This window comes from Pan troglodytes, chromosome 13 (assembly GCF_028858775.2).
Source record: "Pan troglodytes isolate AG18354 chromosome 13, NHGRI_mPanTro3-v2.0_pri, whole genome shotgun sequence".
NCBI lineage: Eukaryota > Metazoa > Chordata > Mammalia > Primates > Hominidae > Pan > Pan troglodytes.
In genome coordinates this window covers 110,571,644-110,594,214 of record NC_072411.2, presented here as the reverse complement: position 1 = coordinate 110,594,214, position 22,571 = coordinate 110,571,644, and the positions used below count along the sequence as shown (strand labels likewise).

Here is a 22,571-nt window from a genome sequence, read left to right as displayed (position 1 = left end):
CCCGGGAGCGGCCTCCACTCGCCGCACAAGCACAGTCTCAGCCGGGTCTGGCCCAGAGCCGCGGTTCTGCGCCCCAGGCATGCCCAGCGCCTGAGGGAGGACCTCAGGACCAAGTAACCTGCGAGGAGCACGCTGCCCTCATCCCAGCTGCCAGGGAAGGGGCCCCGAGGGGCTCGGGGAGGCCGCCGCTCTGGGTGTGGCGAAAGTTCCTAGGGACCAGTAGGAGACCCCGTAGGGGCTGCTCACGCAGAAGGCGGGAGAACAAGTGGGGCGCTCTTCTTACCTGTTCAAGGAACCTGTGCCTTTTTCTTGAAGAAATGCTTTCATTTATCGTAGAAAAAGAAGAGAAAAGAAAAAGCACTATGCTGGTGACAAACTGCTTCGAAGCATAAAAAGGTCATTTTCGAGGAAAAAAAATCATTTTTAAAAACTCTCCGTTTTTTAAAATATTAACCCAGGAATTTTATCAGATAATTCCTCTCCGACCCAAGAAACCTGTGGGTGGATAGGGACTGGAGAGCAGGCTGCCTCCCAAGCCCCATCCGCTCCTCCCGCCCAGCACGAGAACGTGGAGGAAGTGACTGGGCGCCCCGCATATCTGCCACCTCCCCGTCTCCCTGCGCAGCTGGCCACCAGCCCAGCCTCCTGCCCAACCACCTCTCAGGGCACGCTCTATCCAGCCACCCTCGCCTTCCCCTGCAGGAACCCAGGCAGGGGGCGGGCCTCCCGGCTTCCTGCCCACAGGTGTGAGTTCCTGTGGGAGGGAAGCTTCCCCTCACGTAGTGGACCTGTGGTCCCTCGGAGCACGGAGGCACTGGCAGCGGAGAGCCCTGCCCACCCACAAATTCAGCCAATCGCAAATGGAAGAGGGCAGGACTTCCTTTAGTGCCCTATCAGAAGAAAGAAGGGGAATGCTGCTTGCCCAGTATTGGCTGAAATGAACTGTGGGTTTACCTTAAGTTACGGATTCTCCAGTGGTTAAACAACCAGGAAGAGAATGAACAGAATGAATAGAAAGCGACACTGCTAGGCCAGGTGAGGCAGAATAGTCTGGAGGCAGGGAACCTAAGGCCGATTCACACTGACTTTCTAGAACTAAATCAAAAGGAAAACCCCAACTTTCTACATCTAAGTAACAAAAGGACTGGAATACTCCGTTTGCAAGCACCCTCTTCCCTTTTCTGCATGGCAGACGGAAAATTGAAAGCATCTCTGATTGGCTGCTTTCTGCAACCAGACATTGGCATAGGAGTGTAACTTTGTAACTTCACTTCAGCCTCTGATTGGTTGCTTTCCACAACCAATCAGATGCTTGCATAGGGTGTAACCTTTGTAACTTCGGCCTCTGACTGGTTGTTTTCCACAACCACACTTGCATAGGGTTTAACCTTTGTAACTTCACTTCAGCCTGATGGGTTGCTTTCTGCAACCAATCACACTGATTGCAGGCCACTAATTAATTTACACAGGGTGTACACCAACTAACCAATGGTAAATCCCTAGAGGGTATTTAAACCCCAGAAAGTTCTGTAACGGGAGCTCTTGTGCCCCAGTGCTCCTGGGCTCCTACTCTGTGGAATGTACTTTCGTTTCCAATAAATCTCTGCTTTTGTTGCTTCATTCTTTCCTTGCTTTTTGTGTTTTGTCCAATTCTTTGTTCAAAAGGCCAAGAACCTGGACACCCTCTACCAGTAACACAAAGACGAGGCTTGCAGGACAAACTCCATTTCCTTTTGTTGTCAATTTCTTCAAGCAGATTCAAAACTAAGTGGAGTAAGTAGATTCTGAGTTTATTGTTAAGATTTCTTTATTTACAGTACAAGTCTCCAGAAGTTCAAGGCAGTTATCTTTTAAATAACATGTCAATCATATAAAATAGCTAGAACCAAAGTAGAGAAATATATACATTAAGTACTTTCAATATAGTGGCATTTTTCATATTAAATTAAAAGAGGCTACTATGATTTACAATGTCATTTCCCTAGTTTAAAATTCAACATGTCAAAAGACATAATGTACATTTTTTACAAAACTGACACAGCAGTATTAAAACTGCTAATGATTGTAGTTTTTATTTTTTCTATAATACACTGCACCTGTGTTACCAAAAACAAAAACAAAAACATTGCACTAGATGGTTTGAATACTGCATAAGTCAGTATATTAACACTTGAGGAATAATGAATGGCCTGGTCCGTTTTATGATCAGGCTCATTCACAACAGTTTTCACTCTTCAAGCTCAGCAAACTCCTACAGGTAATTACTTTCCTTGGCAGTTTTACACAGGATCACTGCAAATGGGTAAAATGTCATGAAGCTGATGACCACAATGCCATCACAAAAGCTGATATCGATATAACCCTACTATTTACAATACCTATTAAGAGCCAAAGCTAGAAAATCACTCACTGCTAAATCATGGAAAAAATTATAGTTTGTAGGAAATTTTGAATATCTATAAAATATTCAATAGACTACAAAAGAGCTTGCAACAGCTTGTTCTCATTATTTTTCTTAGGTCAGAATTAGAAAAAAGTAAATCCTATTTTTTAATAAGTTTTGATGGCATCAAAAAGCTTCACATTTATAAATAAGATTTTTATACAAAGCAACATGTTACTGACATAGTTTTCTCTTGCTACTATCAATTATTCTCGGGACTCATGTTGTATGTTAAGGAAGGAAGTATTAAGATTTCTTCCTCATTCCTAAATTTTCAGAATATACTCTAGGCCTTGAAGGAAAGGGAAACAGTCATTCAATACTTAACACTGAGTAGTACAATATTTGAAATATATCTATGATAGTGGCCTAAACAAGAGCAGCAAGGGACCAGACATATAATTCTACCACTCAATAGAAATAGTTAAATTGTATATTTCCCCTTCATTAATACTGTCCAATTTTAAAATGAGAGATTACCTTTGCAAGGCAGCAACTATTGTTTCAGAATGTATTATATTGAAAATTTTTGCCACAAAGTTACCTACTAGACTACAGTACTTTAAAACACAGTTGTTCAAGTCATGGGCAAGAAAAACAAAATCAACAGGACAGATTATTGTCAGAAGCCATTCCTGTGGAGCATTCCTGCTATGCACATAGAATTGAAACTAAAAACAAAGAAACAACCTAATTGCACCTAGGGGGAGACACCTTGTACTTCAAGTGCTCATGACTAGGGGAGTACAGGAAACAGACAGGAATAATAACCATAAGTATCCTCACAGAAAAAATGAACAGAGACAAAACAGTGTTGGCATTTTAAATCAGATACAAAATCCATTGTTCCTAGACACAAAATAAGTTAATAATGTTCCACATTTATTTTTTTACCTCTGTACAGCTCCTTTAATAGTCTTTGATTTCAAAACTAAAATCCTCAGTGTTTTGTGTATCTTCAAAAGGCACATACACGTTTTTAAAAGGGGCCAAGTGGAACTTAGCATCACATTAGTCATAAGTCCTTGGTCAACTTGCTTCCAGTTCAAAACAAACCACATTTTTAATAAGCACCAAATACCAAACTACTGCCTTGATTCTCTAAAGCAAATTTTCCACAATGTTCCTAATTCAAGTATTCATCATACTGTGTAACTGAACTTGTCCAGATTTCTTATTATGTGAAGGTTAATGTGCTATTATTATAGGCAGTCCGAAAACAGTGAAATCCTTACAACTTTATGAATCCCTAAATTATCCTTGTTACAAAAAGAAGTCAAGAGGAAATATTCTGGGGTTACTACTTCTGATCACTTTTTAAAATAAACAAAAATGCTATTAAACAAGAAGTTCCCTACTAACTTTCTTTTTTTGTTTCGTTTTGTTTTTTGAGACAGTCTTGCTCTGTTGCCCAGGTTGGAATGCAATGGTGTAATCCCAGCTCACTGCAGCCTCCGCCTCCCAGGTTCAAACAATTCTCCTGCCTCAGCCACCCAAGTAGTTGGGGTTACAGGTATATGCCACCATGCCCAGCTAATTTTTTGTCTTTTTAGTAGAGATGGGGTTTCGTCATGTTGGCCAGGCTGGTCTTGAACTCCTGACCTCAGGTGATCTGCCTGCCTAGGCCTCCCAAAGTGATAGGATTATAGGCGTGAGCCACCGCACCTGGCCTATTTCTTAACATTTCTTAGTAGTCAGAACTAGCCATTATGTAGAAAGTTGGAAAAGGGGATGTCCACAGTAGAAATTTTTTATTTTATAGATGCCACCTAAATTGCTGGTTATATTGAAAAGACACTTTACCTCTGTGAATAAAACAAGTGTTTCCTTCTCACTCAATTTCTTGGATTGGGCCTAATTTATTTTTTATATTTCAAAAATCTTTCATTAATAATTATTCCATTAGGGTTTAGTAACTACAGACTCATTTACTAATGATTTACTATGATAACCTAAAAATAGAGAAAAAACCCTAGAATATGAGCGTATGCAAGTAAGTGCAATTTAATATATGAATTGCACAAAAATTTTAAACAAGCTTTAAAAATATCTCTAAAAGGAGGCTTAAAGTTAATTGCTGTAGCCTCCTGTCATCCACAGAGAAGACAAAATTTTAAAAACATCAAACATACTCAAAAACAGGCAAGCTGGAAAGATAAACAACATGACAGGATTCCCAGTTTAAGTCAAATTCCTCAATAAAACAATAAATGCCCATGTATTTAACTGGCCATTAATGGAATAAATCAGAATTTTTGTAAAGGTTTCAGAAATTCTGATAATAAGTAACATTAAATTATTACAGAAAAACACAAAACAAATTCAGCAGCTCTACAAATGCTTTCTAAGTAGATAACATGTGAAATGTGATGCCAGGATAGTCAATTTATGAGATACTGTTTTCTTCTTAAAACAATTAAGCTAGCAAATTTAACCCATTTTTCACCCTATCTACTCATCTCCAACTTTAGCCCTTTGAAACATGTCTGTATTTTAGCTTAAGAAAATTTTCATGCCACTTCCCAACCTACAGACAGCTCCACAGGTATCAAAAACCAAAGTGCAAATTCATGGAGTTTTACCATTCCATTACGGACAGTCTAAACAGCCACAGAACTGAAAAGCCTTGGCATACAGTGGTGAACACGATGAAGAAATAAAACATGTAGCTTATTTTTGGTCCTTTGTTCCTGTCCCCTTTTCCTTCACAGTCCATTTCAAAATATGTGCTTGATTTCAGCAATTCAGACCCAAGCCTGTCCAGTGGTCTGGTACCATTAGGAAATACTTGTCCATTGCCTCACAAAACCTAGTCCTGTACAACTCCGGAGACACCACTGTTGGCATTTTACCTGAGATTATGAAAGAGAAAAGGGGGAAAAAGCTGTTATATAATTGATTGGGCAACTGAAGTCAACTGACCATGTTCTTTCATATAAACTGCCATAAAGATACACATGCAGAAGCAGTCTGAGTGGGCAGGAAAGGTTATCTGCTGTGCCACATGCCATGGGACAAAGTCCTACCTGGTACGAGTTTCTGTTTAAAAAGACTAGCTCCTGCCTAGAGATGAGCGATGTCTAAGAGCACAAATGAGGCTAACAGTGCTTAGAGAACTTGAAGTCTCAAGTGTTAATTAAAGACAATCTCTTATTCAGAACATCTGGCTTTTTAAAAAATCTTTTTGAGAACCTCTGACATTTTAACACAAATTTACACCCAATATTTCCCCACCTATATAATTCTCATTATTGTTTGGTCACTTTAGAAATGACAACGAAATCAATGATAACCACTTATTTTTTACAACTAAAAAAAAGAATCAGTATCCACTTTTAAAATTTTAACTGATAAGAAATACATGTGAACAATTTAAACAAAACAAAAATTCTCACCTTGTCCACCTAAAATTCCTGTTGATTTCACAACCATCTCAAGCTTTTTGTCCCATGTAAATGTTCGAATATAATCTGGGGGGTAGAAGGAGTGAAATTAGCAATAAAGCTATGTTAATAAATATAATCAAATGACAACAGCAATGACTATTACTACTACTTCTATGACAGTTAACTTTTATTGAGTGCTAACAATGTGCCAAGTGCTGTTCTCAGGGTTTCTCCACACTAATTTGTTTAATCCTCACAACAATCACAAAAGGCCTCATTTATAAGTGACTTTTTGAATTCACATATTTTTGGTAGAGATAATGAAAATGAGGAAACTGAGTAGAAGAGACTAGAATAAAAAACTTATTTTTGAAATTTCAAATGAAAGCTTGTGAAAATATTCAATAAGATATTACTAGACCAGGTTCAATAGAATCTTTAAAATTTGACTCTGACTTCAATCATGAAATATAAGCAGGGTACTCATTGACTTACCTATAATTCCAACTACTAGCTCATTGCTAGTATCATCTCGCCCAACCAGCAAAGAATAATCTATAATGAGGTGGCTAGAAAGGAAATGGGAGTCACTATGGATCGAGGTTCTCAGCACAGCTTTGGAATGAGAACGAATATATAGAGGGTTGTCTCGAACCATCTTTAGGAGATTTTCGTCTAGCAGGACCACATCACAACTCTCTTTTCCAGTGTCAGTTTTTACATTCCGATTCCTAAGAGAGCCCTTCAAATCAAAAACCTAGTAGAAAGAAAATGCTTTGTCATTTATGTATAGGTTGCCACAAATGATTAGTTAATGTAAGTAAATAAAAAAGGTAGAAAGACTCCTTATAGTCACTACCATTACATACACTCCAAAGTTTAACTGAAAATTGAATCATAATTTTTAAGTTTTTAAACGCATGGTGATATCATTGTACAGTACATAAAATACACAGTAACATAATTCTATCATTTAAAATTAACACCTAGGTACTCAATTACTGAAACGTTTCCGAAATACACTGGCCAATTTAATCAACTTCAAGATACATTAACAAGTAACTCCAGAAATATATCATTGGATCACAAAACAGTGTTAAAAAAAAAAAAAAGAGAGAGATGCAAATAGTCTTAAGAAACATAGTTTTGATACCAAACTCTGGACAATTACTTACAGCAATGTAGAAGAGCATAACACAGGAATATTTGGGTGGTAGGAAAAGCAATGCACTCAAAGGACACGGGACTTGAGTACCAGGACCAGTACAACCTGTAGTATATTCTACAGACCAATGCTGGTCAGTTGCTCCTGGCTCACTACAACATTAGGGAACTAGTGCCAGAATATAAATCAATTACATTATTAAGTATATTGTTTAGTTCAGCTGACATTTTTCTCATAGAAGGTGTTCTCAATGAAGAAAGCAGTGAACTGAATTACATTCTAGCACACGTTCCTTATCTTATCATAGACTGGAAACAGTTCAAGGACTAGCTCTTTGAACAGTACTGTTTTAGAATCTAGACTAACCTGAGTCTAGGAATAACTGAGTGATTTTAATGAAGTACTTAATTTCTGTATGCCTCAGCTTCTTAATCTTCAAAAAAGATGCGGGAAGTAGATCTGCCTTCTTATTCTACCAATTCTGTGATTTTAGAATATTGGATATGCTGTATTTTAAGACCACTCCACAAGAATAATTCCTCTTCATTCTTTCTCCAAGGCTGAGCAAGTCAAAAGTTAAATATGGCCTAGTAACCAAAGTTAAATATTTACTATAAAATAAGATGTTACTCTCTGATTCACTATATTTAAGAACCAAAGGTACAAAAGCTTCCAGTAGCTAAATGCTTCACATAGTCCAATACCCTTACCTGTGCCATCTTTCTCCCGTAGAAAAGATTTTCCATGACAAGGAGATCTAACTTCTTCTCAGTGTTGTTCTGAGAGTTCTTATAACCAATTCTGTAAACTCCAAGAATTTTGGCCAACGCCGTGGGCCTCTAATCAAGAGAAGGTCAAAATAAATTCTTATCAAAAAGGGTTATTTATAATTTAATACCAATATAAGGATTATCCATGTAATAACTGAACATAATTTTCTATTAATATGACCAAAGGACTTTGAAAAAAACTCAAACTCTTGAATCTCAGAAGTGAGTACAGCAGCAATGCCGATAAAAATATTAGATCCTTAACATTCTCCCAAGGAATAATCCTTCAGTTGATTAAATTCAAAAACTTCATTATGACATGTAATTTCCCCCAATACTACGTAATAAACCATGGTAACTTCAAAAAAAAACCCCAAAACTATGTAACTCTTTCATGATTCTAAGATGGCAGTTGGGATGGGGTGGGGGGCACTGGTGGCTGCTCAATGACAATTGGGCAAACCTGGGCCATTGGCTGCCTCTCTTTCTAGCTAAAGGAAGCATCCCCTTGTTTCTCAATACACGTTTCAAATTTCAGTCTCAGCAAAATTACCAACTACTGAATGTGCACCTAATTTCATCCAGTCTTAATGTCTTAAGTGATTTTTCATATAAACTAATTAAAGGCAACTTGCTCAAGATCACTTGGTTCCTCACTAACAAACGCAGGAAATATATAGTTTAAGATCTCTGAATCCTATAATACCTCAATAGCATAACAGAGATCAATTTGTGTCCTGCATATATCTTACCACAGAGAAAACTGCCATTGGGACTGTTACAGTTTGGATGTTTGCCCCTGCAAATCTCATGTTGAAATGTTATCTGCAATGTTGGAGGTGCGGCCTGGTGAGAGGTATTTGGGTCATGGGAGCAGAACCCTCATGCATGGCTTGGTGCCCTCCTTGCAGTAATAAGTTCTTGCTCTGAGTTCACACAAGATCTGGTTAGTTAAAAGAATGCAGCACTTTCCCCCACCCCCAACCCCGCTCTCTTGCTCCGTCTCTCACCATGTGACATGCTGGCTCCCCTTGCCTTCCATCATGACTGTAAGCTTCCTGAGGCCCTCACCAGAAACAGATGCTGCCAGCACTATGCTTTGTATACACAGCCTGCAGAACTATGAGCCAAATAAACCTCTTTTCTTTACAAATTACCCAGCCTCAGGTATTTCTTTATAGCAACACAAGAATAGACTAACAGAAAGATTCAGGATGTGAAAAAAGCCACCAAACTTTGATTATAGACCATGGTTTTAGATTTCTACCTTTTGTTGAACAGCATTTGTAATATAATTGAAGTAATGTGGTGCAAAGTCGAGGAAGGACTGGACTTCCAGACGAGGCATTTGCTTCAAAATAAATCTATCATCTAAAAGGCAGAAATTTTATGTGTTTACTCAATCACAATATATACTGTAATCTATAACACATCATTCCAAAGATCCTAAATGATTAGGTTGTTTTATGATTTTAAGGGGAATTTTCTAATGTCACAGTGAAAATTTTGATCAGAACACAATTCTCAATTAACTGAAGGGATCCTGTGGATTTATATAGTCAAAAACCCTCAACTTTTGTCAATAACACATCTAAGTTCAGTTCTAGAAGATCTACTTTTTAAAACTACTAAATAAAACTTTATAAACACCTCTGTTAAAACTAGTAAGTCATAGTTATGAAAGTTCTTATTAAGCAATATCCTTCCTGCTGCATTTTCTGAGGCAAAGAGATGAAGACTACTGAACCAATCAATAAACGATGAGAAAGGCTCACCCTCAGTTGCATAGAAGGCAGCTCCTGATTTGCCTCCCCGGGCCTGCCAGGGTGATGAGTGGGAGAGGGAACGAATGAAATCTTCCTCACTGCTGTCCAGAATCACTTCACGCATCTTATGAAACTCTCCCGCATAGTAGAGCCGACAGTAAAACTTGGCATTAGCATCTGAAAATTCTATAAACAACAGAAGTTTTTTTAAAAAGCTTTATGACTCAGAAAATATCTTTCCTCCTCCACTCCCTCACTCCCTACCCTGGCCAAATGCAACCACTTAAGTTTCTTCATGATGGCATTTTGCATGTTAGATCCAAATCCCTATTTATCACAATTTTGTTAAACTGATCTTCAGGGGGAATTAAAGAACATCGTATGACCATCCTTACATACTTTCCAAAAAAAGAGAAAAAAATAAAAATCACATAAAAAAAAGACTCAGTTCTAATTTTACACTTGTTACCTACCATATTAACATCATTGTACTTTTATAGTAATTCTTAATAAATATCTTAAAATGTACTGTACATATTATTCTGGATAATACGTTTCTGGCACACATATACACAATTCTAAATGCAATTGTCAAAATTCTGTGGCTCTAGATTACATAATAAGTAAATGTTTAACTATTAGAAATAAGAGCATAATTTACAAATAAATTATACTTTTGATTAAATTTCTTTATAAATTAAATTTATATTTTATAAACTGTTGATTAAATATACCTCATGTCAGCATAAAGACTTAATATTCATTTCAAGAACTGGGACATTTATTTAGTATGAAGCTAGAATTCTCAAATAATTGAGATGGCTCAACTGTAGTCCCTCTCCCCAAACCAATGATATAATATCTCATACTTACGAAGTTCCACATGAGGATTTATGAGTTGCTTCTTTTGTGTATCTCCTCCATCTACTTCATCTAAAAGGTTTAATATCATTAGTAAAGCCAAGGTTTTGAGTAATTATCAGTTCATTTTGTCCTTTCCTTTTTCCTTGATGTAACAAAAAAACTTAGCAAATTAAAAGTAAAAATATCCTACTCAAGTCACTATCAAGCAAGCATAAGATATACAATTAAACTGTCTAAATGATTACAATAAAAATGTATGTTTTTTGGAATTTCAGTTTTTAAATTAGAAAAATAGAGAATTTAGGTTGAATACTTTTTCTTACAACCGAATGATTCCTACAGTGGCAATATAGTAACTCAGTTCTTATACCAAGAACTTCCATGGCTTCTTTATTATGACTGTTTTCCCCATGTGTGTAGAATAATGTTTCCCCAATAGTTTGCAATGCTTTATCATGTACTAAGCTATATAAAATATGCATAAAATATTATTTTATAAAACATAATTTTAAAACATAAAATTATATACTAGTTACATAATATATAACTTTATTAGCCTATAACATATATAATTATATAACATACATAATTAACATATAATACAATTATATATTAATATACTTAAAACATTTTTATACATAAAATATACTAGAATCTGTCAGAGCTATTTTTTTATATGTGACTGACTTGCTTTGCAAGCCTACTACTTTCTGTTTAATTATTAGAGATTTAAAATACATCTTAATATCTAGAAGAACAAATAGTCCCCTAAGTTTCACATTTCAAAATAATTTTTGAAGCATCTACGCCTTCCAAGGATCCCATTATAAACAGCTACAGCCCAATAGCAAGCAGCCTATAGAATACTAAACAGATATCTTAATTACTAGTCAAAATTTATTACAGCAGTTGGTTTTTTTGTTTGTTTGAGATAGAGTCTTGCTGTCACCCAGGCAGGAGTGCAATGGCGCAATCTCGGCTCACTGCAACCTATACCTCCTGGGTTCATGCAGTTCTCCTGCCTCAGCCTCCCAAGTAGTTGAGATTACAGGCATGCGCCACCAGGCCCGGCTAATTTTTTTATTTTCAGTAGAGATGGGGTTTCTCTATGTCGGCCAGGCTCATCTCCAACTCCTAGTCTCAAGTGATCCGCCCGCCTCAGCCTCCCGAAGTGCTGGGATTACCATACTGGGCCCAGCAGCTGCTATTTTTTAAAACTACTAATTCACGGACTAACCCAGAGGTCACCAAACTATTTCTATATAGAGACAGAGCAAATATTTCACTCTGAAAAAGTTCCAACTACTCAACTTGCCAATATAAAGTGAAAGCAACCAGATGATAAGTAAATGAATGGGTCTGTTTCCCAATAAACGTTAATTTACAAAAACAGGTCATCAGAGTCTGCCTATTCCTGATCTAAACCCATACCCAAACACAAAGAGGTAGATACACACACACACACACACACACACACACACTTTTTTTTTTTTGGTAGAGACAGAGGTCTCATTTTATTGCCCAGGCTGGTCTCAAACTGCTGGCTTCAAGTGATCCTGCCGTCTCAGCCTCCCAAAGTGATGGGATTATAGACATGGGCCATCTCACCCAGCATTAGACATAATTTTTAAATGTCAAAATGAAAGGGGACATAAATAGCTGCAACTTTACAGTGACTTGAAAAGAAAGAAAACATTTGAGGGAGTAGTGGAATGAAAACATTTGAGTATATAATATGAGTTACATATTAAGACAAATGTTTTTACATGTGGAATGTCACATCAACCTTGGAAGACATTGTTTTTGCCACTTTACACCTTATGGAAACTAAAGATTTCTGATTCTACCACACAGTACACGATGGCAGTGAAATCTGAAACTAGTTGGACTCTCCCAGTGCCATGCTTTTTCCACTCTACCACACTGACAAGTGAGAACAGAGGGAATGCCCCAGTTTCAGCACTAAGAATTATCTATTTAAGGCTATAAGAAATATATGCAACTAAAATAAATAAATCAAAGCATAGAATAAGCACATTTACTCTTCTTTAACACACCTTGAGGCTCAACGCCTTGATTCTCGGTCCCCTCCTTGCCCGTCTGCCCAACCTGGTAATAAGCACTATCTGCTCCACGTAAGGTCTCTCTCTTCTGGGAAGAGAGATCGGGGCTTTTCCCTGCTGTCCCTCTGAAGAAGGACAACATTCCAGAAGCCTTTTTGGCTAAAAATAAGAAGTAACATATTAATTTTAAGTACAGGTCACTACAGATGAAAAATAAAAATTTTCAGCTCATTTCTTTGTTAGTTGTAACCACTATATGAAGCTAATCAATCTGAGTAATGCAGATACTTTTGTTTGCACATTGTCCTTCATGTTGTTACTTATTGTTTCACATGTTGTTTTTGCGTAATCAAGCACCCTTTTTAACAAAAACCCCTATTAATAAAAACATAAAAAAAGATAGAAGGTTAACACTCAGCTAGATTAATATAAAAATATGGGGAATTATCTAGAAAGCCTTTCAAAAATATCTTTCAAAGGCAGTCACAGCTTAAGCAACAAGATTATATTAGGGCTGAGTTCTTACAGTATTGCAATATAGTTAACTAAATGAACACAAAACAATTTCACAAGCTACAAGAATTCAGTTAAAGGTAACATCTTTGTGTCATTTGTGTTCCTACAGTTTAACACAGGAAAATATAAGATTTCCTTTTTAGCATCTTTCAAAAAATAAAAAAGGCCATCAAACAGCCAAGAATTTACTAAAGCTTGCTCTATACTTTTACTCCTAGTTTTGAGCTTCATTCATCATACTATTAATATGATTCTAATTCTTGCAAATTTACCATTTACAAAACTCACAGAAAATGTCAATCATAAATGTGCTTACTTGGGTAACAGACACTAGTATTGCCTCTTTAATATCCACTCCTACCTGGTTCCCCACCAACAGAATGCCAACTTAGGGGAAGAGGGGAGCGGGGTGGGGTGTGTAACTATGTGTACAGCACCAGGAAAGGATCATGATTTGTATAACCCAACCGGGACAATGCTGCTCCCTACTTTCTCTGTCTCTTTCAGTCAGGAGTGGCCATGAGCCTCAGTTCTGACCAATGAGACTGACTAAAGGAGGAGCCTCTGCTTTCCTAATGAAAGAGAACAGCTGCAGCTTGCAACACCCTTGTTTCTACCTCAAATGCAAACAAAATGGAACACTTTTAACCATGAGGAAAACTTAAAGGAATCATAGAGAAACTATTCCCCTAATGTTATAACAATGCTGAGCAGCTAAACAAATGCCAGCAACTGCCAACCTCCAGGTTTGGTTATTTTAGAAAAATAAGCTGTCATTTGTTTAAATCCTTACAGTTGAATTTTGTGTTACTTGTAGCTGAATGTGTTCCTGACAAAGTCAGAGAAACACAAATTCAAATCCCAGCTCCAGCACTGTCAAATCTTGAACAAGTTACTAAATCTAAATTTTAAGTTCCTTCTTGAAAAATAAGGATATGTCAAATAATTCTTATGTGGTTACTAGGGGGATTAAAGGAGGGAATGTATGAAAATTTATTTTCATAGTGCCAGTAATACTGTAAAACTAGAAAGGAAAAAAATGTATCTTGCATCTTAGGTTGTATATTTTAAACTGAAAGCTCTTCTAGGAAGCAGATTCTCCTTTTTGCATAGACCAAAGAGCTTCTAAAAGTTTCTAATTCAATACCTTGAACTTACACTTGAGACAAGAATCAACGAAGAAAAGCAAAACACCTATAAAGAGGGCATACAAAAATATCTAAATTTGTATTTCAGAGATCATAAGTAGTAAATCATTGCCAGATAGTACTTATTTGTTTTTATGTATTTTCTTTTTCAAACCATAATTATAGGTAAATCTAATTATAAATATTCCTCCATGTGTAATCTTACTTGGTTGTGGTTCTGTTTCTGTTGTACGATTTGTCTGTCCTCCACTCATTTCAGGTAATCTGATAGGGCTGCTACTCTTTGGTCTGCTATCTGAAGTACTAAAATGAAAAGAAAAAAAAGAAAAATTTAGTTTTATACAAGTCAAACAGAAAATAGTAAGTACTCTACACTAATTACGCTGTACACTGATTTACTTCCTACCTAAGCCCTCCTACAATATCAAAAGTCTGATTCATAATTTACATAAACACAGGCTAGAACACAGAAAAAAAAGTCTGAAATATCTACTGGACTTAAAGTGAAATGCTGTAACTATAAAAATGTATGGAGGAATACATTATGTTTCCCAAGTCCATTAACACTATATCAGCACCCATAAATCAAACAACTACAGAAAATATCAATTCCTTTCTCTCACACTAGTTATCACAATGACAATTCAGATAAAACTATAATGTTAGTAGAGATGGAAACTCTATTTCAGTAAGAATCACAATAATGAGCATGTGACAATTTCTGTCTAAAAGTCTAAAATACTGAACTTGCCAAAATAACTGGTTTGGGTTTGGTTTTTGAAGTATTAGGACCTTTATTTATTATAAACAATTCACAGATACTTTGAATTGCCAAGTCAAGCAGGAGCTTACCAATTTTACAAGTTATTATTTTTTAAATAAAAACCTTTTCATTTTTTTCAAAAATGTCCTTAAATCTGCAATATACATTTAACTGCTATTGCAATTATCATAAAACTGCATCCTGAGGGACTGTTTAAGTTCTTTTGCTATATTTGAGCTTTGTTGTCTCAATTATTGGCTGAAATATGAGTGCCACTATCTGAATCCTAGAAATTTTTATGATGATAAATGCTATAATAAAACTGAAGTACAAGCATATAGAAAATGATAACATAACTAAATTAAAATAGTTTCTACTCAATCATGAATCACCTATTTGTTGGAAGCCCTTCTTCGGCACTGTTCCACTGAGTCGCTTTAGACAATTCCTCTAAGGCATTTCGGTATTCTTTACAACTTAGGGTAGAAATAGGTTGAAAAACGTTAAACATTAACTTCTTCTTTAAAAGTAAATCATATGTTTTAGAGTAAGTTTTGCATTATAGAAGCACAATCATTATACGTTTCCATAATTAAATAATTTTGGTTAACAAAAGCAATCAAGTAGAAGCTTCATGAGGAAGGTCAATGTCTTCATAGAAGGTAATACAAAATACGACCCACTGACTCATCAACCAGTATCAATATCCTCAACAAAGATTTTAAAAGCCTACTTACTAATATTTAGATCAAATGACTTCAGGGATTGAACAGGTAAAAGTTTGAAGCCTCAGTGTTGAGTACAATAGAGAAAAAAAGAACTTGAGAGTGCTTTTCTACTTAACATACTAAACTTTAAGGGAAAAAAATGTTTAATGTTCTATTAACCAAAAAGAAAAAAAAAAAAACCTGACTCTTAGGTTAGCAGTTTAGGAACCCTGCTTTAGATAAATGTCATGCAACAAGGGAGGCATGTTAGGAAGTATTGTTTTTCTAAGACATTGAAAAAAGATGATCTCAGCTAGAATCCTTGCTTCCTAATAGTACAAAAAATATTTTTGATTTGGTTGACTCTCTTACCTTTCTTACCTATTAATATATTATGACTATTAAATAAAGTGAGAAGCTTATATTATGTTCACAAAGGCCAAAGGCAAAGGTTAAAAATGTTATCATATGGAATCTTATAAAGGAAAAAAATTCCTCATTATCTACACAGTAAACTCTAAACTGCATAAAGGCAGAGGCATGTAAATCTATCTTATTTACTCCTGTACATCCAATATCTAGTATATCACATTTTGTAAACATTCAAATATTTGTTGAATAAATGGACTCCCTGGAACCACCATCTAACAAGAAAAATTAAAAACTGTAATGCCTTCCAGTGGGAAAAAATTGCTTTAAACATCTTAGATTCTATTTAAACTAAGTTGAGCTACCACCAAGATATTCTTAAGATTTAAGGCTGGGCGCGGTGGCTCGCGCCTGTAAGCCCGGCACTTTGGGAGGCCGAGGCGGGTGGATCACGAGGTCAGGAGATGGAGACCATCCCGGCCAACATGGTGAAATCCTGTCTCTACTTAAAATACAAAAAAAATTAATGGTGGCGGGCTACTTGGGAGGCTGAGGCAGGAGATCGGCGTGAACCCCGGAGGCGGAGCTTGCAGTGAGCCGAGATCACGTCACTGCACTCCAACCTGGGCAACTGAGCAAGACTCTGTCTCAAAAAAAAAAAAAAAGATTTAAAAGCTTTGCCCTTTTAGACATACTATATAATTTTACAGTGGATATAGCTTTAAGATATATGATAACTGTATAAACTAAAAAGTCAGAAATGTCTACGGAATAAGGCATAAGAACAGCATTGCAGTAGTCCCTCCTCATCCATAGTTTCACTTTCCATGGTTTCAATTACCCACAGTCAACTGCAGTCCAAAAACATTAACATATTTAGAAAGAGAGAGAGCACATTCACATAACTTTTGTTGTAGTATATTGTTATAAAACTGTCCTATCTTATTGTTGTTGTTCATCTCTTATTGTGGCTAGGCTAATTTATAAATTTAACTTTATCATAGGTATGTATGTACAGGAAAAAACATAGTATTTATAGGGTTCAGTACTATCTGTAGGTTCGGACATCCACGGGGGTTCTTAGAACATATCCTCAATGGGTAAGAGGTGACTGCTGTTTTCTAAGTAGAAAAATTTTACCTCGTATGTAGGGTAGTAGAAAATGAGTGAATGGTACAAAAAAGATATTCAGATTGTACAAGGCAGGATGCTCCAAGTACTATGTCAACAAGTAAACTGAGAGAAGGGATACAAGGGAAAACATATTTTAACAGAATGGACAGAGGATTCAAGGCTCAGTAAATAACTTGCCAAGTCAATTTAGTTATTAGGAGCTTACTTAGGAATCATCCTATACTTCATTATTTGGGTTCAGAGAAGATTTTTATGCACAAAAAGAACAAGCTGCCAGGCGTGGTGGCTCATGCCTGTAATTCCAGCACTTTGGGAGGCTGAGGTGGGTGGATCACCTGAGGTCAGGAGTTCAAGACCAGCCTGACCATTATGGTGAAACCCCGTCTCTACTAAAAATACAAAAATTAGCTGGGCATGGTGGCGTGTGCCTGTAGTCCCAGCTACTCGGGAGGCTGAGGCAGGAGAACTGCTTGAACCCAGGAGGCAGAGGTTGCAGTGAGCCGAGATTGCACCACTGCACTCCAGCCTGGGCAACAGAGTGACATTCTGTCTCAAAAAAAAAAAAAAAAAGAACAAGCTATCACGACTAAAGAACATATATTTTTGCTTATATTTAATCATTTTGCTTTATGTGAAAGATTCCAAAAATAAGGAATAGACATACATAAAATACATAGATATCATCATAAGTCAAAGTCCCATGAATAATACCTGAGAGCAAAAGCAATGATGGAGCTGGGTTCCTTCTCGCAGACTGCAATGGGCACTCGTTCATGTTCATACATTAAGTAGTGTTTATCTGGATCACTATGCAAATTTTTAAAATACATAAGTTAACTAAGTACTCTAGAGTTAAGAATATAATTAAGAAAGCCAAAATGTATGCAGATATGATAACCTGAATCATTAGGAAAGAAAAAGATTTCAAGAGAAAGTTTTTGAAGGCAATTAGAAAATTATCAGAATTAATTAGGTTTCAAATCAGAGAGTTCTGCAATAGTCACTCCAAACAAACCTTTCCATACTGCCAAGACTCTGGCCACACTAATCTCAAAAAGAATTTAAAATGAACAGCAGAAGTCTAAGATATTTTGTTCCATTATAAGCTAGAGAGAAAAAGTCTTCTAGAAATTGTGGAGAAGACATACTACTAGTTCAATAATAAACAATGCAACACAACCACTTTACTATTATCACACAAAAAAACCCAGTGTAGCTCCATTTCAACTTAAATTTTGCTCCCCTGACTCCGACCCTAACTCACCTAGGCACTGTTAGGCACAGTCATTTTTAATTTAGGTGCTACTTACTGAACACCAAACATGCCAAGGATACAATATGAAGAAAAACTATTTTTAAGGATCTTACATGTGTGAGATGTTAACAATACAATGGTGAAAAAAAAAATTGGCACCATAGGGTTTATAGTGTAGTGGGGGTAAAGAAACAGATAATCCTATAAATAAATAAATATAATCTCTGTGGTAAGTGCTATGAGGGAATTGCTACAGAATGAATGTTTACCCTCCCAGCCCCCACAAAATTCATATGTTAAAATCCTAACCCCCAATGTTATGGTATAAGGAGGTAGGGCCTTTAGGGGGTAATCTAGGTCATGAGAGTGGAGCACTCTTGAATGGGATTAGTGTCCTCATAAAAAAGACTGGACACAGCTCTCTCAGCCTCCTTCCACCACATGAGAATACAAAGACAACAGCAATCTACAACCCAAAAGAGGACCCTTGCCAGAACCCAACCATGCTGGCACCCTCATCTCAGACTTCTAGCCTCCAGGACTGTAAGAATTAAATTTCTGCTGTCTATAAGCAACTCAGTCTATGGTAATTCATCAGAGCAGCATGAACAGACCAAGACAGGAATCATAAGAGCATATAATAGAAACCTACTCTGACTGGAGCAGGAGGTAAGGGGTAAGGAGTAAATTCTTCTTAGAAAGAACAGGACTGAATGATTAAAAAAGACTGTGTTTCACAAAAAGTGGTTTAGAGAGAAGAGAAACAAATAAAAAGAAAAAAACTATATTAAAAAAAAAGTTTAAAGGGCCGGGTCCAGTAGCTCAGTACTTTGGGAGACAGAGGTGGGCAGACCACCTGAGGTCAGGAGTTCGAGAGCAGCCTGGCCAATATGGTGAAACCTCGTCTCTACTAAAAATACGAAAATTAGCCAGGTGTGGTGGCGCACACCTGCAGTCCCAGTTACTTGGGAAGCTGAGGCAGGAGAATCACTTGAATCTAGGAGGCAGAGGTTGCAATGAGCCAAGATCACACCACTGCATTCCAGCCTGGGTGACAGAGGGAGACTCTGTCTCAAAAATAATAAAAATTAAAAAAATAAAAATAAATGTGAGAGCATGAACAAAGACCATAACATAAGAGGGATCCAAGCCCAATCAAGAAACTGATATATTCAGGTCTAAAGTAGAGAAAAAAGGGACCTTTTATATTTTACTGTCATGTAACATATCATATACTGTACTGTGAGTCCTAACTGTATCTTCCCAAAGATTATGAGCTCCTAAGAGTGATGACAGTTACTTACAAATCTTATTCTACATCACAGGACACTTAAACAGGCACTAAATAAAAGTTTAAATACTGATTGAATAAATATGTAAGTCAGTTAATAAAATAAAAGGCCTTATTAACAAAAATGTCCACTTTTTGGATACACTTGTTCCATAACAAGGGCAGCATTTGATAGCCACATGGGTCAACCAGTGGAAGAAAAATAAACTTTCACAGCCAGCCTATATTCTTTCCAAATTTGAGTGCACCCCATAAAAAAAAGATCACATGAAAACTTGTACAAGTCACTGTAGTTCATCATCAGTGCTAGGACAATGCCATGTCCCAGCAAATCAACTACCAACCTCATATATAACCAGCAATATGTTTTTATAATTATTAAATCAGTGGATATAGCCACATATCTTTGAAAAAAGATAAACAAACAAGTGTTTCCAGAACAAGTAATTCAAACATTTATAAGTAACACTGGCTAGTGCTTTATCCACTCATCTACTATATCATAATGATTATATATTCTACAAATTACATTGTATCAAAAGACATCTCTTTTACTAAAATGAAATAAAATTTAGGATTGAAAAATCATGCATCAGATAAATATATTTAAATATGAAGCGAGCAACTAAGGAAAAATAACCCCCCTGCTAAGAGCCACTGGTTTTAATAATACTTACAAAGGAAATGGAATAGGATTATAGCTATTTCCTGGAAGCAAATTTGCAAAGATGGCTTTCATGGTTGACTTTTCCTTCACTTGGCTGTCTGTGGATCCCAGCAAATGCCCATCAAACACATCTAAAATGAAAAATAGTCTACTTATATATTAATATTCACAGAGAATAAGAAGTATAAACTGCTGACTTTGGTTCTTTTCCTTTCGGAATATGGACATATGTATACTATACCAATAACAGTTTAAAATTTCTGATCAAGGGAAAAGACCACTATGGGATAAAACAGGAAACAACAGTGAAGCATACACAGCATGGACTCCAAGGGACACTTGTTTTTTTTAAACATCTCTGAAGCACTGTGGCTATTACACCCGAGTTAAATAGCAATTTTAAAGTTAATTTCAAAGTTTATACTATAATTTAAGTAGTTACCACCTAAACAGAAAGCAAGGCATGAATCTGTTATTATGAAGCAAATATCTGTCCTTAGAGAAATGGCTGTAATTCATGTAAATCAATGATATATCTTTCAGTCTTAGATACAATGAAATATGGTAAAAGTGACTTAACCTCTACCTTCGGAACTGCTGGCTGTATCTAGCTCAGGGGGCCCTCCCACTGACTGTTCAGACATGACTTCAGGTGGTGTAGGCAATTGGAGATGAGTAGAACTGGTGGAGCTCTGGCTGGACAAAGTTGTTAAGAAGCGATCCTCTAAAGAAAAACACAATCTTAAATGAGTCATTTACATACATTAAGTCCATGTCTACCTAATATTTTTTAAATGCTCATTCATATGCCTACTTCCTAAAAGGTAGAATTTTTACTTTTTAAAAATCATCTAGGTCATGTAGCTCATGTCATAGAAATGGACACAAAAATCCAGAAAGATTATATATGACTTGACTACAATCAAATCCTGGTAGCAGTACCGCAACTGTCAACCAAGACTGACTCCTATCCAACACGCTATCCATTATACCACAATGCCTACCTAAATATTAGTTTTTAGTTTAATAGAGAATGAAATTAGGACACTCTGAGAAAGACGGCATGCGTATTCTGGGAGAGAAAAAGCAATTATAACAGAAAAATGCCAAGAATTGTAAGTTGAGCTCCTGGTTCTACAGTCTATGTAAATTTCCCCACAAAGTTTCTATGATGACACCAAGTTATTCAATGAAATACTGTGAAAGACATCTTAAGTCTAGACAATATTTTAGTGACATTAAAAATGTAAATTAAACTTTATAAGATTTTTGCAATGAAACCTGGGGATTGACTTTGTAATAAGCAAAACAAATTCAATTTACTTTTTTCTGTTTTTTCTTCCCCTAATAGCAGCCTTCTTTATATTTCATGTATTTCTATAACCTGATTTATCTTATTGCAATACACTATATGATAATCTTAATCTGACAGGATTACAAGTGCTCTACAGGAAGGAAAAGAAGTCTATGAACAACAGCATCGGAAAAACTGTTCAAACAGTTTAAAACAACTTATACAATAAGAAATTTCTTTAAATCCTATGGCAAGTGATCACCAGACTCAAGAACCAACCTTTTTCTCCATTCTGAAGTCCTGGAGAAATATTCCGTGGAGATGCATCCATCGCACTTATCTGTAGAGAAGTAAATACTTTGTTCTTATGGAAAACATGAAAATCACATTCAAAAATTTTTTTAATCCAGTGAATCTTAAACTTTTTGGTCTCAGGACCCATTTATACCCTTAAAAATTACTAAAAACCCCCTTAATATTTTTAATTAGCTTTTGTTTACCTTAGAAATTTTTACCTTATTAGAAATTAAAACAGAGAAAGTTATTAAATGTGCATGAACTCATTTATAAATAATAAACCCATTAATATAAGTAACATTTAAACATGTAACATACCGATTTTCTAAAATTAAAAAAAAAAATTGGTGAAAGAGTAGCACTGCTTTACATTTTGAAAAATATCTTTAATGTCTAGCTAAATAGAAAATAGCTAGATTCATATTTGGCTTCTGCATGTAATCTGTTGAGATACACCATTATGATTGAAGTATATGAAGAAAATCTAGCTTCATACAGATATGCAATCAAAAAAAAAATAAAAATGAGCCAGGTGTGGTGGCTTACGCCTGTAATCCCAAAACTTCGGGAGGCCAAGGTGGGTGGATCACCTGAGGTCAGGAGTTTAAGACCAGTCTGGCCAACATGGAGAAACCCCATCTCTACTAAAAATACAAAAAATTAGCTGGGTGTG

The 22,571-nt window shown here is 36.2% G+C and overlaps 2 protein-coding genes across 31 annotated transcripts in view; both read right to left on the bottom strand.

The window, feature by feature from the left end:
• Positions 1-829, bottom strand: part of PTH2R (parathyroid hormone 2 receptor) — a 136,541-nt gene extending 135,712 nt beyond the window's left edge. Inside the window, exon 1 of the mRNA XM_016950398.4 lies at positions 284-829. The gene's annotated coding sequence lies outside the window, so the exon portion shown is untranslated. The remainder of the gene's footprint in view (positions 1-283) is intronic.
• A 945-nt stretch (positions 830-1,774) lies between these two features.
• Positions 1,775-22,571, bottom strand: part of PIKFYVE (phosphoinositide kinase, FYVE-type zinc finger containing) — a 92,611-nt gene continuing 71,814 nt past the window's right edge. For 26 of the 30 annotated variants that reach the window (XM_516057.8, XM_054679268.2, XM_009444140.5 and 23 more), the window contains 14 exons: positions 21,881-21,941; positions 20,894-21,031; positions 20,318-20,438; positions 17,806-17,901; positions 15,277-15,360; positions 14,327-14,424; positions 12,452-12,616; positions 10,404-10,463; positions 9,540-9,716; positions 9,032-9,135; positions 7,705-7,833; positions 6,325-6,586; positions 5,839-5,913; positions 1,775-5,295 (listed from right to left, as the gene is read on the bottom strand). In XM_516057.8, the coding sequence (XP_516057.3) occupies positions 5,180-5,295; positions 5,839-5,913; positions 6,325-6,586; positions 7,705-7,833; positions 9,032-9,135; positions 9,540-9,716; positions 10,404-10,463; positions 12,452-12,616; positions 14,327-14,424; positions 15,277-15,360; positions 17,806-17,901; positions 20,318-20,438; positions 20,894-21,031; positions 21,881-21,941 (1,686 nt within the window). In that variant the 3' untranslated portion in view covers positions 1,775-5,179. Of the gene's footprint in view, positions 5,296-5,838; positions 5,914-6,324; positions 6,587-7,704; positions 7,834-9,031; positions 9,136-9,539; positions 9,717-10,403; positions 10,464-12,451; positions 12,617-14,326; positions 14,425-15,276; positions 15,361-17,805; positions 17,902-20,317; positions 20,439-20,893; positions 21,032-21,880; positions 21,942-22,571 lie in introns of those variants that run through there. The other 4 variants (XR_010149859.1, XM_009444133.5, XM_009444136.5 and 1 more) reach the window with 4 other exon arrangements.